Genomic DNA, 16599 nt, shown 5'->3' with positions numbered 1-16599 from the left:
TTGAATGAGCGTGGCGCTAGAGCAGTGTTGCTATGGTACTAAAGCAGCATTGTTATGGCACTCGAGCAGTGTTGCTATGGCACTGGAGCAGTGTTGCTATGGCACTGGGGCAGTGTTGCTATGGCACTGGAGCAGTGTTCCCGTGGCACTGGGGCAGTGTCCTTCTGAAGTGCAGTCACCTGGTTCACATCCCTTTGTGGTATTGGTCAGTGGTACCTGCATTCTCTTGTTAAAATGATTTCTAAAACATAGCTTAGACTGTAATGTTGACAATTATTAATGTTAGTAATTGGGCTAATTATTTATATTTTCTTATTTGGGTAATTTGGCCTTTCAAGTAAATGATTAGCATTTGTTAAATGTAATACATTTTCCCTCTGTGACCGTGAACGGGCCAAGACAGTCCGGGTTCTGTAAGCATTAATACGTCTGCTCTGCTCGTATGTCATTGTGGGCTCGTAATACAAACCTTGGGGAAATGAGTCTTTTATGCTGAATGGGCAGTTGCTGTTCAGTCTTTCTAAAATCACTGGGGTTTATCGATAAAACGCCCACGCCTTCAAGGAAGTGTGATTAGGCAAAAAAGTTGCGTTGAGTTTGCCTCATATCCGTGATTGTGAAAGACACCAGCGCTAAAATCTGTTTCACTGTACCAGCATTACAAATCTGCCTCTTGATGTGGTTGGAATAAGAGACTCAGGCCAAAATGAACCTGTTCACACTGGATGACCTCAAAGCTAAAAATCCACAGGATGTGTTGAGCGTTTTCCTATCCGGTTAAAAATGCTGAGATCGGTCAGTCATACTTTCTGTTCCATCTCTTTTGAACTGTCAGCCATACTGTAGTTCTGTTCCATCTCTTTTGAACAGTCAGTCATACTGTATTTCTGTTCCATCACTTTTGAACAGTCAGTCATACTGTATTCCTGTTCCCTCTCTTTTAAACAGTCAGTCATACTGTATTCCTGTTCCGTCTCTTTTAAACAGTCAGTCATACTGTAGTTCTGTTCCATCTCTTTTAAACAGTCAGTCATACTGTAGTTCTGTTCCATCACTTTTGAACAGTCAGTCGTACTGTATTCCTGTTCCCTCTCTTTTAAACAGTCAGTCATACTGTATTCCTGTTCCCTCTCTTTTAAACAGTCAGTCATACTGTATTCCTGTTCCCTCTCTTTTAAACAGTCAGTCATACTGTAATCCTGTTCCCTCTCTTTTAAACAGTCAGTCATACTGTATTCCTGTTCCCTCTCTTTTAAACAGTCAGTCATACTGTAATCCTGTTCCCTCTCTTTTAAACAGTCAGTCATACTGTATTCCTGTTCCGTCTCTTTTAAACAGTCAGTCATACTGTATTCCTGTTCCCTCTCTTTTAAACAGTCAGTCATACTGTATTCCTGTTCCCTCTCTTTTAAACAGTCAGTCATACTGTATTCTTGTTCCCTCTCTTTTAAACAGTCAGTCATACTGTATTCCTGTTCCCTCTCTCTTATTCGGTAATGGCTGTAGAGCGAGGAGCGCGAGGCGTGGTTGAGCTGGCGTGTGGCGCTGCGGTCTGAGGGGCGGCTAAGAGGCAGTTAGGTTTTTTTTGAGGCCTAAGACCTGTCATTAGTGGGTCTGTGAGAATGCAATGGCCCTGCATCCCAGCATGCTCCTTGCATGTCATTCACAGTCATTGTCCAATCACGAGCAGGAAAGGGCAGGGACTGAAAACCCAATCACTGGGCCAGGAGAAGTGGACGGAAGTTTCCTTTCTGACCTGAGCGTAGCACAGTGATTCCTTTCCCTTCTGATCTGGGGGCAGTACTGGCGGGTTTCTGTGCTGTTCCAGTGCACTTCAGTACCACGCTGCAACTAGCTGGCAATGAGAAGCCATTTTAGTTTAAGGTAGCCTACATCAAAGCATTGAGGTATTTGAGTTTTAAAAATGTGACTTAATTGTTTTTTTTCTTGTGGGGATGTAGGTCAAATTGAAATATTTTCAGACCTCCCACTGTACAGATATGCCGTTCTCTGATAGGCTTTCGCTGGCTGCACAGCACAGTCACACAGTGTGATTTTAGGGTTGGGCAGCACAGGCAAACAATGTTTGCATTGCATCAGGTAGCACAAACAAAGTGTGACCATAGCATTGGGCAGCATAGTCAGACACTGGGATCATAAATCCTCTGCTTACTGTGGCCATGCTGTGCGGTGGAGAAGCAGGTCCTCTCCTACCAGCAGCTCTCATTGTGTTATTACAGACTTCTGCTTTCACTTCACTGGTCATTTTTAAAGAGTGTTAACTGAAGGACTGGTGTTGACTTGTCCACGACACAGTAAATTAGACCTGTTTAGTGCGAGAGTGTGTGCTGTTATGTGTGGAATTTGAACTGGACAGATTCCTCAGGAAGGCAGATTTAGGGCTTTGGAATCAGGGTGTGGTTGGGTTGCAGGCCTGTGTGTTGCTCCAAGTGTTTGTGCTTTAACGCAAAGAAATCTGGCCAATCCTTGCCCATTTAGGGGGTGCCCTATTTAAAGCTTTATTACTCCAGGTGTGGGCATCACAGAGACTTGGAAAATGGCTTAAATAAAGTTGTACCATTTGCAATACTAACTTAGCAAAAATGAAGTTGTTCTCCTTCAATTTGAAATGCAATACAGAGAAAACACACACACATCACGCAGAGCTTGTTGTTTCCTCTCATAGTTTGGTTGCAGTAGCACTGAATGTCTGTGTTGAGTAAACTGGGCATGCGGCGTGCCGACCAATTGGGGGCTTGAGCGAAGGGGTTAATGAAACGATTGCCTGGAGATGACCCTGTTCTGACTGCGTCGGCCTCGTGTCCAGATCCGATTAGAGACGCAGTTTACCTTAAGCCATTAAGGTCCCCGGGCGGTGGGGTGGAAGGTTACAGTGCACACATCACTACTCTTCAGCCTGCAGAACCACCACGGGCACGCGCAAGCTCGCACGCGCACGCACACACACACACACTCACACATGCTCGCACGCACGCACGCACACACACACACTCACACGCACACACTCACACATGCACGCACACACACACACACACACGCACAAGCTCGCACGCGCACGCATACACACACATGCACACACACATGCACACACGCACGCACACACACATGCACACACACACACATGCACACACGCACGCACACACGCACGCACACACGCACGCACGCACACACACACACACACGCATGCACGCACACACACACGCACGCACGCACACACACACGCACGCACGCACACACAAACGCGCAAGCACGCGCACACATTTTGTTAAGTTTTTTTGACACTACCTTATCCTAGGTGGAAGTTTATGATCGTTATCGCGGGGTCTGCGCTCACAGTAAGACGGGTTAATGAGCTGAACAGCACAGGGCTGTGGGATGTACTGGCATGCTCAGTGTGAAGGCTTCAAAAGCCTCTTTGTTGGGGTGTTCACACACAGCATTCGGAATGAGACTGATGTGTCCCCACTTTGTGACATGATGAATGGCAGACCTCATTCCAGTGCTGTGTATTGTTGTATTTGTAACGTGTGAATATATTTGGTATAGCCTAACATATTGATTTATATCGGTCGTTTTTATGAATTAGTCTTTTGTGGAATATATCTGGCTTGTTTTTGTGAAATGTGAATGTAAAATATGATATATACTCATCAGAGTAAGTGATCAGGTGTGAAATGTTTATGTACTTGTCCTGTATGAATGTTTATTGTGTGCGTTTTGTTACGTAGCAGGTGTTAGTTTTACTGAATGTGCAGCAGTGCATTGTGGGAGCAGGGTGTGTGACTGGTGTGTGTTTGTCCCCTCAGCCACGTCTCCGAACGCGAATGCAAACTCGGAGCTGGAGCAGGCCCGACCCCAGACCAGCGGCGAGGAGGAGCTTCAGCTGCAGCTGGCCCTGGCCATGAGCCGTGAGGCCGCCGAGCAGGTACAGCCGCCGCCGGCCCGATCGCTTTACTGCACTCATTCATCACAGCCGCCGCCGGCCCGATCACTTTACAGCACTCATTCAGCACAGCCGCCTCCGGCCTGATCACTTTACAGCACTCATTCTGCACAGCCGCCGCCGGCCCGATCGCTTTACAGCACTCATTCTGCACAGCCGCCGCTGGCCCGATCGCTTTACAGCACTCATTCTGCACAGCTGCCGCCGGCCCGATCGCTTTACAGCACTCATTCTGCACAGCCGCCGCCGGCCCGATCACTTTACAGCACTCATTCATCACAGCCGCCGCTGGCCCGATCGCTTTACAGCACTCATTCTGCACAGCCGCCGCCGGCCCGATCGCTTTACAGCACTCATTCTGCACAGCCGCCGCCGGCCCGATTGCTTTACAGCACTCATTCAGCACAGCCGCCGCCGGCCCGATCGCTTTACAGCACTCATTCTGCACAGCCGCCGCCGGCCCGATCGCTTTACAGCACTCATTCTGCACAGCCGCCGCCGGCCCGATCACTTTACAGCACTCATTCTGCACAGCCGCCGCCGGCCCGATCGGCTTTGAACCCTTTTTATGTACGTTTCTCCGAGTAGACGTCTCTGTGAGATTTATTTGAAAACTGCAGACCTGGGTGGGGAGTGTGCAGCAGATCCTCCCTCCATTACAGAGCTTCTCAGTTTGAAAGTGGAAGCAGACTAACCGGTCGGACTCCCTCCAGAACACAGGTGTTTATCTGTGTGCATCAGGGCAGGAGTCACGGACGAAGGCAGAGTAGTGTGCATATGGTGTGCCTAACAGAGTCTGCCACCAATAGCTTCACAACAATCTTAAAGAATTGTTAGTAGCGTCAGCTAAAGCATTAAGGCATATAAAAACTCAGATATTTTATTAATAAAATGTTTCTAAAGATACGTTTAAGTTTACATTTAATTTTATGAGAAACTCTTGGTTATGAGTGACTGACTGCGGTATCGATATTGAGGTACATGTAATTCCAATGTGGTCATCACAAATGGAAATAGACTCCTGACTTGAGCTGGTATCGGTATCAAAGTCTGAATTTTGGTTTGGGATGAGGCGCACTGCCCTGCGCTGCCCGTCCCTGTGTGAGCATCGCAGTGGTGTTCTTAAGAAGGCCGGTGTGGAGAGTGTCTGGACATCTGGCAGGAATTTTCCCAGGGAAACTGAGGAGCCCCTGGGGGGGGTGGGGGTGGGATGTCCGCTCGCGCCGCGCGCCCATCTCTGACTGGCCCCTTTCACCGCCCACCCCTCCATTCATCTCTTTAATCCCTCTTTCTCTCTCTCTGCCCTCTCAGCACATCCGCCGCTGTCCTGTCCTGGTTCCTCTCTCTTTTTTTTCCGGAGAGTTCCGTTAGGCGGACATTGTGGCGTTTGTTTGTGTGCGCCGCGCGCGCCCGGACGCCGTGGTCACCCGGGCTCAGCGCTTTCTCTCGCGCGGTCGGGGTCAGTTCCGTCCCGCTTCCTCAGTCAGCTCAGGTACTGGGCTCAAACTCAAAATCAAACCGAAATATTCCCACTGAAAACAAAATGGGCGGTGCTCGGTTCAGGCCCGGAGTTGACTGAATTGAAGTGAAAATTGATCCAAACTCTGTTGCTTTGGAGAGCTTCTTGCTCTTGATGAAATGTGTTTTAATCTTTAGCCTTTGGATAATGAGTGAATAGCTCCTCTGCTTTGTAATGGTAATGGTGCTCGAGCAAAAGTGTCTAAAAAGACGGTTGTTAAATAATCAGATCAGTGTTTCTTAACTGCTGTGATAAATACACTTCACGCTTTTAAAGGATTGAGAAACTTAACGGGGCATCTCTCACCAGTGTGTAATAAGAGCTGTTTGCTTTGTTCGCACCCTGAAACAAAGCCCGGCCTAGTTATGCAGCATTGATGTCCACACTGAACGGCTTTGCAGCTTCAGGCCGTTTAATCGATACTGGAATCCGCTTGGTCTGTTTAACCGTAGAGTATGATCATGCTGCCAGGGAGGACTAGCCGAGCGTCTGCGCTGACAAATTGGCAGGATACTGTATTAACTAAATGGCACAGCCGACAGTATTATTAGTGTAGACAAGGGGAGGTGAATAGCCTCTTTACTGGCTGTACAATGTTTCTGATACTAACATGCTAGTAAACTGTATACTATGAAATATGGGTAAAATGAATGAGTGAATATTGGCAACGCTGATTAACATCCTCAACACCCATATATATATAGTAAATGTCGGGCTACCTAAAAATATAAAAGGACATAAACTACAGATGGCAGGTAACTGTCAGCACCCTGTGGGAGGAGCTAAGAGTGACAGCTTTTATGTATCCCTTTCAGGAGGAGAGGGTGCGCCGTGGGGATGACCTCCGCCTGCAGATGGCCCTGGAGGAGAGCCGTAAAAACAACAGCACTGGGAACTTGGTCAAGAAGAAAGAGGTGAGCCGTCTGCCACCTCACACCCCACACTCAGCCAATCACTGCGCAGCCGGATCACAGATCCCCCCCCACCACTGAGAGCCCTCAGCCAATCTCAGATCACCCACTGAGAGCCCTCAGCCAATCTCAGATCACCCACTGAGAGCCCTCAGCCAATCTCAGATCACCCATTGAGAGCCCTCAGCCAATCGCAGTGGTGTTCTAGTTTTACTTGACAGTTACCACGCAGACCATGCAGGTCTTCTCCTGTTCCAGTATTTTCTGTTTTCCTTGTGACGGACTTATCCAGTCTGTGCTCAAGCCATATTAGTACAGTCCCACTCTGAACTGCTGCACGTTAACCTCGTCCAGTTCTGTGACATTTACCTGATGGTTCGTTTGTGAACAGTGCAACAGGGACCTGTTCCCATGCAGCTGTAGCCATGGGCACCTAGCCTGGTTTCTGCATGATGTAGGCTACATGCTTACTGTAGCCAGGTGCTTCTGGATTGGTTTCTGCATGGATCTGCATGCTTGCTGCAGCTATGGGACATTCCATCCCTAACCCATCACTCTGTAGTTCAGTAGTTCTGTTGTTTTCAGCAGAGTTGGTCAAGTTTGTCTGAAAGCAAGTTTTTCCATTGGTCTGAGGCTTTGGACAGCAAAGGTGGTTTCATACTCATACATTTATAGCTTTAATTGTGAAATCCATTTTAATATTGAGTATTACCAGCCTGTAAAAACTCTTTAATCGGCGGTACTATGGTGTGTTGCTGAGCTTTGGTTTGTGAAATGAAACATGGCAGAGGTGTTTGCTGATAAACTGCAGTTAATCCCTGCTGTCTGTCTGTCCCCCAGGCTGGTGCCTCGACGCTCATGGATCTAATGGCGGTACCCGAGGGCCCAGCGGCTCAGGGGACGGACCCCTGGGCCCCAGCAGGAGCAGCAGCGGCCGCTGCCTCAGACCCCTGGCAGTCTTTCGGTAAACTCAATCTCCCATCATCCTCCACTCTGCCAGCCCTTTGCAGACACACAAGCCTGGGCACTGCTTCTCTGGCAGCATTTACTTTGGTCTGATCTGAGTCCTGTTACCTAATGCTATTTAACTCCTCACCTGTACTGAAGAGGGCCAGCTCCACAGATACTGTACACTCACTAGATGGTCATCTCCAACCTTCCTTCTGTCCCTCCCATGTATATTTTTCCAAATGGCCGTTGAAATTAGGTGATGATCCTTGGTGCTTTTTCAGAAGATGGATTGAATTTGAATGTTGAATGTTTTTATCTGTATCTTTCTATGTTAAGAGCACGCAGCTGACGATTTTGGTCAGTGTATAATAATATTGGTGGCAGTGCTTACATTCAGTTCTTACATTATATATAATGCCACGGTAGTCATAACTGTGGCTGTTGAAAGATTAGAAACAGTCTGTGTGTGTGCACTGAAACCACTGGGAACCTGAACTGAGTGAGCCAGCCTGGTTCCACCTTGCCTCTGTCATGCAAAAGGGCTTTTTGCATGGCAGTGTGTCAGCAATTCTACATAATGAATACCACCACTTCCGGGCCTGAGCAGTGCAGGAAGTCCTTCCGGCCATAATAGCTAGTTAAGCTCCCCATGGTAAAGAAGCTGGTTTCCCTGTTGCTTGCGGTGCCTGGCCCCTGTGTTTAGACAGCTCTCCTGGCGCCTGTGTTCAAGCGGCTGTCCAGCCCCTGTGTTCAGTGCTCTTTCCTGGCCCGTGTTCAGTCCTCTCTCCCGGCCCCTGTGTTCAGGCATCTCTCCCGGCCCCTGTATTCAAGACTCTCCTATCAGCCCGTGTTCAGGCGTCTTTCCTGGCCCGTGTTCAGTCCTCTCTCCTGGCCTCTGTGTTCAGATGGCTCTCCCGGCCCCTGTGTTCAGGCATCTCTCCCGGCCCCTGTATTCAAGACTCTCCTATCAGCCCCTGTGTTCAGTCCTCTCTCCTGGCCTCTGTGTTCAGGCATCTCTCCCGGCCCCTGTATTCAAGACTCTCCTATCAGCCCCTGTGTTAAGGCGTCTCTCCCGGCCCCTGTGTTCAGTGCTCTTTCCTGGCCCGTGTTCAGTCCTCTCTCCCGGCCCCTGTGTTCAGGCATCTCCCCCGGCTCCTGTATTCAAGACTCTCCTATCAGCCCCTGTGTTAAGGCTCCCCTGGCCCGTGTTCAGGCGTCTCTCCCGGCCCCTGTGTTCAGGCGTCTCTCCCGGCCCCTGTGTTCAGGCGTCTCTCCCGGCCCCTGTGTTCAGGCGTCTCTCCTGGCCCCTGTGTTCAGGCGTCTCTCCTGGCCCCTGTGTTCAGGCGTCTCTCCTGGCCCCTGTGTTCAGGCGTCTCTCCTGGCCCCTGTGTTCAGGCGTCTCTCCCGGCCCGTGTTCAGGCGGCTCGCCCTCCTGGCCGGCCCGCCTGCTGCACTCTCCCCTCTGCGGCTCCTGAGAAATGCGGCCCGACGTGCGGCGGCGCATTCCTGCGTGCTGAACAGAGAGGCGGTGTGCAGGCCGCTGCAGGTGGAGCGCCTGGAGCGCATTCCCTCTGCATTACCCTCCCTGAGCACAGCCACCGCTCTGTTACTGCACGTGACTGGCTGACCGAGCTGCCATTTCCCCTTTACTGCCCGCTGACTGGGCAGCCCCTCTGCATTACCCTCCCTGAGCACAGCCACCGCTCTGCTACTGCGCGTGACTGGCTGACCGAGCTGCCATTTCCCCTTTACTGCCCGCTGACTGGGCAGCCCCTCTGCATTACCCTCCCTGAGCACAGCCACCGCTCTGCTACTGCGCGTGACTGGCTGACCGAGCTGCCATTTCCCCTTTACTGCCCGCTGACTGGGCAGCCCCTCTGCATTACCCTCCCTGAGCACAGCCACCGCTCTGCTACTGCGCGTGACTGGCTGACCGAGCTGCCATTTCCCCTTTACTGCCCGCTGACTGGGCAGCCTTCAGCAGGCAGCGATGCTGTGGGTCTAATGGTAGGGTATCAGCTGCAGCTGAAGACGTTCTCACAGCGGCTCTGTCAGCGTCCAGCGTCCCGGTTACAGCACTTAAATCCCCATTTCTGACAGGAACAGCATCACAACATGGTGCATGTTTTAAGCCCCGTTAAATGTCTCAGAGTCTTAGAAGCGGCCAACAGATACGTGTTGTTTGTCTGCCGTTCATTTAACAGATTTCAAAGTGTGAGGTCTGATTTCTCTTTGTGTATAAGTTCTGTCAGTTGTGTGTGTCTATGTATGCGTGCGCAAGTGTGTGCACGTGCGTGCGTGTGTGTATGTCTGTGCGTGTGGCCGATGTCAGTTCTAGCTGAGCGTAATTCAGTGACGTCATTGGTTAGGAACGTCCGCTCTTCCTCCTGATGCTGTAAGCGCTAACATCTGGCTGGTCTCACCGCGTCCAGGTGCAGCCGCTAAACCCGCCACTCCAGCTGACCCCTGGGGCCCCCCCTCGGCCTCGGCGGCCCCCGTGAAGAGCAGCGACCCCTGGGGGTCGTCCACCGCCCCAGCCGACCCGTGGGCGGCCGGGCCTGCCACTCGGCCCAAGGCCTCTGGAGCAGGTGAGAAGCGCACAGACGGGGTTATGAGCAGTCATAATGAGTCAGCATCCTTCAGCGGTGACGCCGCTGCATTGTGCTGGGGCGGCTGCTTTTAATCTCTTCTCTTGGGGTTTGCGCATTTGTGCAGCTAGATAATTAGGTGGTTTGTTCATTCACTGTAGTCCTAGCAGGCCTTAGTTACAAATCCAGTTCCGTGTTATATATTGCATTCATTCATTCATTCAGCAGCCAAAGGGAGGTACATGATTTGGTTGGAAACCAGATATTGTTTTGTCTCATTGTAGGACAATGAGTAATGTAGACACTTTCCTTCCTGTGAAATTTTTGTGTAGAAATAAAAAGCCTCAAGCCACACACTAGCTGACAAATTATTTTTTGTTGGAGATCTGGCAGCTCGATTGAATGTGTAGCAATTGTTTTCAAATTGCTACTTAGATTTGTGGCTTTACTAAATGGCCGTGTTAAATCATATTCCATTTCCTTCCTTAGAGTCATAGCAGTAACATGCAGTTTACCAACAGTGATTTTACACTGCTGCGCTTTAAAGACTGTTGTCCAATGGTGAAACAGAAATGAGCAGCTGTTCTGTGTTTACTCCCCGCAGGTGAATTTGACCTGTTCGGCACACTGAATGGTACTTCCAGGGAGGACTTCTCTGATTTTGACAGGCTTCGATCCTCTTCGATTATGACCGGTAGGTAGAGAACATCTCTTGGGAGTCTCCATCTCTGTGACATCACATGCTCTGTTTACAGACCTCATTGAGTGATACCACAGATATTATAGATTAACCAGATGTTCAGTTCCTACTTGCATGTCATTCCCTTTTGTAAACCAAGGAAGTTCCGGTTAATAACAGGTGTTTCTTATGTTTCTTATGAAAGTTTGTTGCAACCTTACTATATTTGGCCACACCCCTTAATGAAATTTCCAGTAGATGCAACAAATTGAAAAGATATAGACCTTTTATTGTTAGGAATATGGAACTGAGCCACTGGTTGGTGTGCGTATGATCTGTCTATGATCTGGTGATTCATCACAGTGATGCGTCGTCATGGTGCCAGTGCATCGCCACGGTGCCAGTGCATCCCCTGAGAGAAAGGCAGAGGCACGGGGCGCACAGTCTGTCCCAGTTTACTTGTGCGCGCTGTGTCAGCAGGCGTCGGCTGCGTTTTCATTGGCCTCGCACAGGGTGAGCAGATGAGAGACTGTTTGTGATTGGCAGGAGAGGCCAGAGGAAGCTCCTCCCTCCCCTCGCAGCCCAGCATGTCGGGCAGCTTGGACCTGTTCGACCTGCCGCCCGGAGGCCCCAGCAGGAAGACCCCGGAGTCCTTCCTGGGGCCCAACGCCGCGCTCGTCAACCTGGACTCCCTGGTGACCAAGCCCCTCCAACCGGCCCCTGTCTCCAACCCCTTCCTCGCCACAGGTGCGTTCCCGATGACCGCGACCGAACCCGGTCAGCTCCCCGGACCTGTCCGAACAGGCCTGTCACTCAAAGCCTTCTGAAACGAAGAAGCAGGTTTATTTTAATCTCTCGTACTCTGAAGGGCTGATTATTTTTCTGCTGATCCTAAGTCAAAATGCTTATTATATTTATTTTTGTGTCTTATATTTTGCATTTGGCTTGCTCTTGTGTTGCATTAGGATTGTTTGTACGATGTGCACAAAATTCAAAATAAAAGTGTAGCCATTAATCGTTTTGGACAATGCTAATGGGTTTCATATAGCATCTTTCACCTTGTGGTGTGAAAGTGCTGCACAGTGAACAGGGGCCGTGTCCAGGCTGTGATGCTCAGTTTTCCCCCTGCAGGAGGAGGCGCTGCCCCGCCCCCGGCCCAGGTGAACCCCTTCCAGGTGCTGCAGCCCCAGCCCCCCACCCTCAACCAGATGAGGGGGAGCCCCCTGATGGGCCTGAGTGCGCAGGGCTTTGGCGGGGGGGCCCAGATGAGCTCGGACCCCCTGCCCCTCTCCTCCCTGCCCCCCAACCTGCTCCTGCCTTCCATGCCGGCCCCGGGCCCCATGGGTCACATGGTGCCGGGCATGAACGTGGGCGTGGGCCCCCTGTCCCTGCCACAGCCCCTCATGAGCACGGTGGGCCTCCCGCCGGCTGCCGCTGGCCAGGCCGGCACCACCACCAACCCCTTCCTGTTGTGAGAGGCGCTCCCTGGCCGCCGCTGCGGGAGAGCGCCCCCTACCTGCCCCACAGACAATTACAGTTTCCATCCTGTTTTCAGACAGGTTTGCTATTTTAAGACATTGAGTATTTTTTTTTTTTAAGGCAGAACATACTCAGCCCAGTTGGAGGTCGGTAGCCCCACAGGGATTGGTATGTTTCTTTTCCCCAAGATTTCTGAAAATGAAGCCTCTGGTTTTATTGGTGCGTGTCGTTGAGCGTGATGACCTGTCACCGGTTCAGACGCTCTCTGAACGTCGGCATAACGCTCTGGGGGACGGGGAGGGGGAGGGGGCGGGGGTGGCTAACAACCTGTCCTTTGATTGCTTTAATCTTATCAAAGGCTTGTGATTAATTAGAAATTCTGCTCCAATTTTAATTTTTCTACTTTAGTCTATTAAAGCGGTGTATTCACTAAAGCTAACTCTTTTTTAATCAAATTAACCTGTCAGTCCTGTCCGCTCATAGACACTGTGTGTGCTTCCGGTGCACTAGCAGACACGCGGTCCACAGAACTCGCCGAGTTTACATTTACTGTTTTTTCGATGTTCTACGCAGGGATTTTGCACAGAGTTTTGGTTTCTTTGACTGTTGGCTCACCATTAGTCCTTAGGCAAGCAGAAACGAGGGCCCGCCACGTCACTGCGAAGCGCGATGAACCACACGCCCTGTCAGCACTCGCCGCCCTCAGGGAGAATGCGCTCTTCCTGTCTGACTGGTTCCGCACTTCCTGTCTGACTGGTTCCAATCCAGACACCTTTGGAAGATGAACCCTGTACCCTGGGATTTTAAAAGAACTTTCTCAAGCCCGACGAGGAACTGGTTCGCACATATTAAGCGGGTGGCTCTTCATTTTATTTTCAAAAGCCGCCATTTTGTACAGCACACAATCTGGAGGGATTGTTGGAGCAAACGGTCATTTAACTTCCCTACTGTGGTTCGGTTCACTCTGCACAGGTTCTTGGTTTTTGTTTCGTTTTTTTCTAAGTTTTAATACAGATCTAATGTCGAATTAACACAGTTTAGTGTTCGACCACCTAGCCTCTGAGTCCTGCTATAAGGATGGAAATGTTCAGCAATCTGAAACCTGTTTTTTTTTGTTTTTGGTCAGTCGACCCTGTGTGTTTGTGTGCAGAGAAATATTAATTATCGTACAAGGAACAAAGGGAAGTTGGCTCGTGTGCTGTTTTCCTGCAGAGAAGCAGGTGTGTGTGTGTGTGCTGTTTTTGAAAGGGGCAGGTCCTGGCCCGTCTTGCTGTAATGATCAACCTACAATATCACTTCTTTCACTTGGCTTTCCTTTTATTGTTCACTTATCAGATCCAAGTGTTTGTGTACGTTTGGTGTGTTCACTCGTGTATGTACACACACACACACACGCTCATGTATGTGTGTATGTATGGTCTCAGATACATACTTTTACATTCGCGTGTGTATGTGTAGTAAATATTATTGTACACATTTTTACCTTTAGAGAAACGGGCGGGCTGTCTGTCGGTCGGTCTGTGTGAGAGAGTACTCCTGCGGGTTAGATTCCACTGGACGGACTGCTTCCTTAATAACAAGCTGACTTGTTGATTGTACGTAGTGGGAGATGTGGCCTCTCTGGAGGAATAGCATTAAAACAGTTGGTGGGGGTTGGGGGGACACGTTGTGAGATTCAACTCTTAAGCTTTCTCCTTTCTTTCTACCAGCAGCTGAACCCTGTTTATGAGTTTATAAGGCTGTCTGCAGCCTCAGGGTTCAAAAAGAATTCCTGCATCAGGGGTCCCTGTTTCTGCAGGTTCACCTCCAGTCCTAGAGGGGGCGCTGTGTCTGCAGTGGGGGGGGGGGGTCTCGGAGCTGTATAGGCCTCTGGGTGCCAGCCGAAAGAGAGAGTGTATAAAAATCTGCCTTAGGAAGGCTGTTTGTGCGGCGTATGCGTGGGGCATCCATACAGCCTCTTATCCCTGCCACTCACTTCCACATACCTGATTTTCTCAAGGGGAATGGATATGAGCTTTTTTAGGTGTAGGTTAAATGTTAAAGTCAAACTACTCACCTGTAATATGCATTAAGGTCAGCTCACGAATCTGATCTATCTGGTCCGTTTTTGTAGGTGTGACCAGATTTAGGACTAAATGGGTCTCATAGGATGAACATGTGGGGTTCAAGACAGAGTGTAAACTGATCAACACTGTGCTTTACCTTTCTATGCGAGAAAAAATGAGAAATATGCAAGAAAACCCACTTCGAAAACTGACAGAAACCAGATTGTCCCTCTTCTCAAGGGTCAAAGGCACCTACTGAGTTTCTTGCAGAGCTTGGTCAAACTCCAGTTTTCACATACAGCCATAAAGTTCAAGGTCTTTGCAAGCACAATTAAAGCATCTCTTTCAGAACGTTTAGTTACCAAAGTGTCAAGGGTTTACTCACATGGAGGTGCTGTAATGTGTTACATTAATACTGATATGTAAACTTTAAAAAATAAAAAAAGGATTCAGGCCCAAATGTTTTAGGTTGTTGCAAATCACTGCCATTTTTTTAAATTGGACATTGTCAGCTTGCGCCCTCTGCTGGACATGTGGTGGTAATGCAGTCCGTGCACGGCTTTGTAGCAAATGCCTACCGAGATTTTAAGCATCCAACTCGCAAGCATATACCAACTAAGACATGCAGAAATGCAAAGCAGAGGGTGACAGCTTTAAGCTGTGTTGTTTTAACTTTAATCTGTTGTGTGTGTCAAGTTCAGCAGGCTTTAGTCTTGTGAAAAGGTCTAATCCCTGCAAATGACTAACAAAAATATGCAAAACTGGACGTTAAATATGCTAAGAGAGGAAAATGTGCATTGGAAGGCAAAACATGCTGACATTGGCAGCGTTTCCTTGAACTACAGGTGGTCTGTAGCTCGGTGTGTCATGTCTGATTTTCCCGTAACCGTTGGTGTGGTTTTCCCAGTCTCCTGTCGCTATGGGCTAATCCTGCGTTTATTGTGCGGGGCTAACTTTGTGGACATGCATAAACATATTTTATTTCTTCACATTACCGTGTCTGTATATTTACCAAACTGTTTCATATTATTGGTGCAGGCTGCTTTCCTTATGGATATGTGCTCAACATGTTGGCATTATAACTGTATAATATAATTTATCATTTGTACTATTGTAACATATTGTTCTGTATCTTATTTCTGTGTTATGGTTTTGTAGGAAGGTCACATGAGTAATGTGATGTTTTAACGCATCTAAACAGCAGCAAGCGATAAAGGACCTGTAGCTGCATTGGTCAAAAAACAAATAAATTGTATCACTTAATTGGAGTGTAATGTGTTACTGATGTTTTATCAACCTACAGCCTCTACAACACTGCATCAGAAGGCAAATATTAACGCTTAATGCACTCAATACCAGGTTCACAATGTCTAACATTACTGTGCCAAACATCAGCTTTATAAAATGCATGAGTTCATTTTCATAAATGCCTCAAGTATTTATTTCAATGCGAAATTGTATAGCGGTAGTCCATACTTCCAAGCTTTGTTTTGCATTAAGAAACTCTTCATGTAATGTATTTTTACTAGCTAGGAGTGCCTTGGGATTGACATGAAATTACCAAGTGTGTTCCATGGCTGTGCTGCGCTAGCATGTACCACCTCTGATACATAATCTTACAACTTCCTCCGAAATTCCGCCGCAAACTCTGGGTGAGATGCTTTACCGGGGGCTAACTGACTGAAGTATGGTCCGAGGCAGCTAGCAATGGCCTGGTCGATTCAGAGAGTGATGAGACCGGGTTACCCTGCCGACCGAAACTTTCTCAGGGTGACGCTGTGGTCAGTGATGCCTCACCCAGATGACGGGCCAGTATGGCTGAATAGCCCTTGATAAAAGACCGAAGGAAGGCTGTTTGGACTAATTAAATTTGCCAGGAAATATGGAAATGCTATTTCACTCTCGGGCCATGTTTTCCAGTTGCGGTAGTCAGCCCCACCTTGTGAATTTCTAACTAAACTAAACCGTGTAAGCTATGCTTTGGGGAATTTATTTTACGAGTTGAAAATTTCACAGCGAAGCACCGACAAAGGGAGAGGTCACAAACTTCGGAAAGGTAAGATGAGCGTGAATCACACCGTACCCTCACACCACACCATTGTAAAATAGTCAGGAACGTACACGCTCACCCATGGCTGCCGGGTGAAATTCCTTGGCCCGAGACAAAATTATGTTGTTATATTATTACTTATGGTTTACAAACCATTGAAGTCCCCTCCTCTCGGGCTTGGGATAATCTACCAAGTTGTCCACCCCTGATGACGGTCATGCGCTCACGGCTACTGAGCGGTCACGGCAACCACGCCGGTGGCGGTTGTAATTTTATTGCTTCGTTCAGTAGGCTACTTGCCAAATAAGTCTCCGTCGTTAAATACCCGCTTTAAAGTCCAGCGCATACATAAGGGGACAATTGCATCGCCCTTAACTAAACCTCTAGGCTACAAAACTGCATTGCAACCATAA

At 48.9% G+C, this 16599-nt stretch overlaps 1 protein-coding gene across 1 annotated transcript in view; it reads left to right on the top strand.

The window, feature by feature from the left end:
- epn2 (epsin 2) overlaps positions 1–15404 on the top strand; it is a 28472-nt gene extending 13068 nt beyond the window's left edge. The window contains exons 3-9 of the mRNA XM_035398111.1: positions 3828–3946; positions 6299–6397; positions 7235–7358; positions 9778–9933; positions 10538–10627; positions 11159–11359; positions 11744–15404. Coding sequence (XP_035254002.1) covers positions 3828–3946; positions 6299–6397; positions 7235–7358; positions 9778–9933; positions 10538–10627; positions 11159–11359; positions 11744–12087 — 1133 coding nt within the window. The 3' untranslated portion in view covers positions 12088–15404. The remainder of the gene's footprint in view (positions 1–3827; positions 3947–6298; positions 6398–7234; positions 7359–9777; positions 9934–10537; positions 10628–11158; positions 11360–11743) is intronic.
- Positions 15405–16599: the final 1195 nt, after the last annotated feature.

This window comes from Anguilla anguilla, chromosome 17 (genome assembly GCF_013347855.1).
Source record: "Anguilla anguilla isolate fAngAng1 chromosome 17, fAngAng1.pri, whole genome shotgun sequence".
Lineage (NCBI taxonomy): Eukaryota > Metazoa > Chordata > Actinopteri > Anguilliformes > Anguillidae > Anguilla > Anguilla anguilla.
Note: the sequence above shows the minus strand (reverse complement) of the source record. Positions and strands in the feature narration are given on the sequence as shown.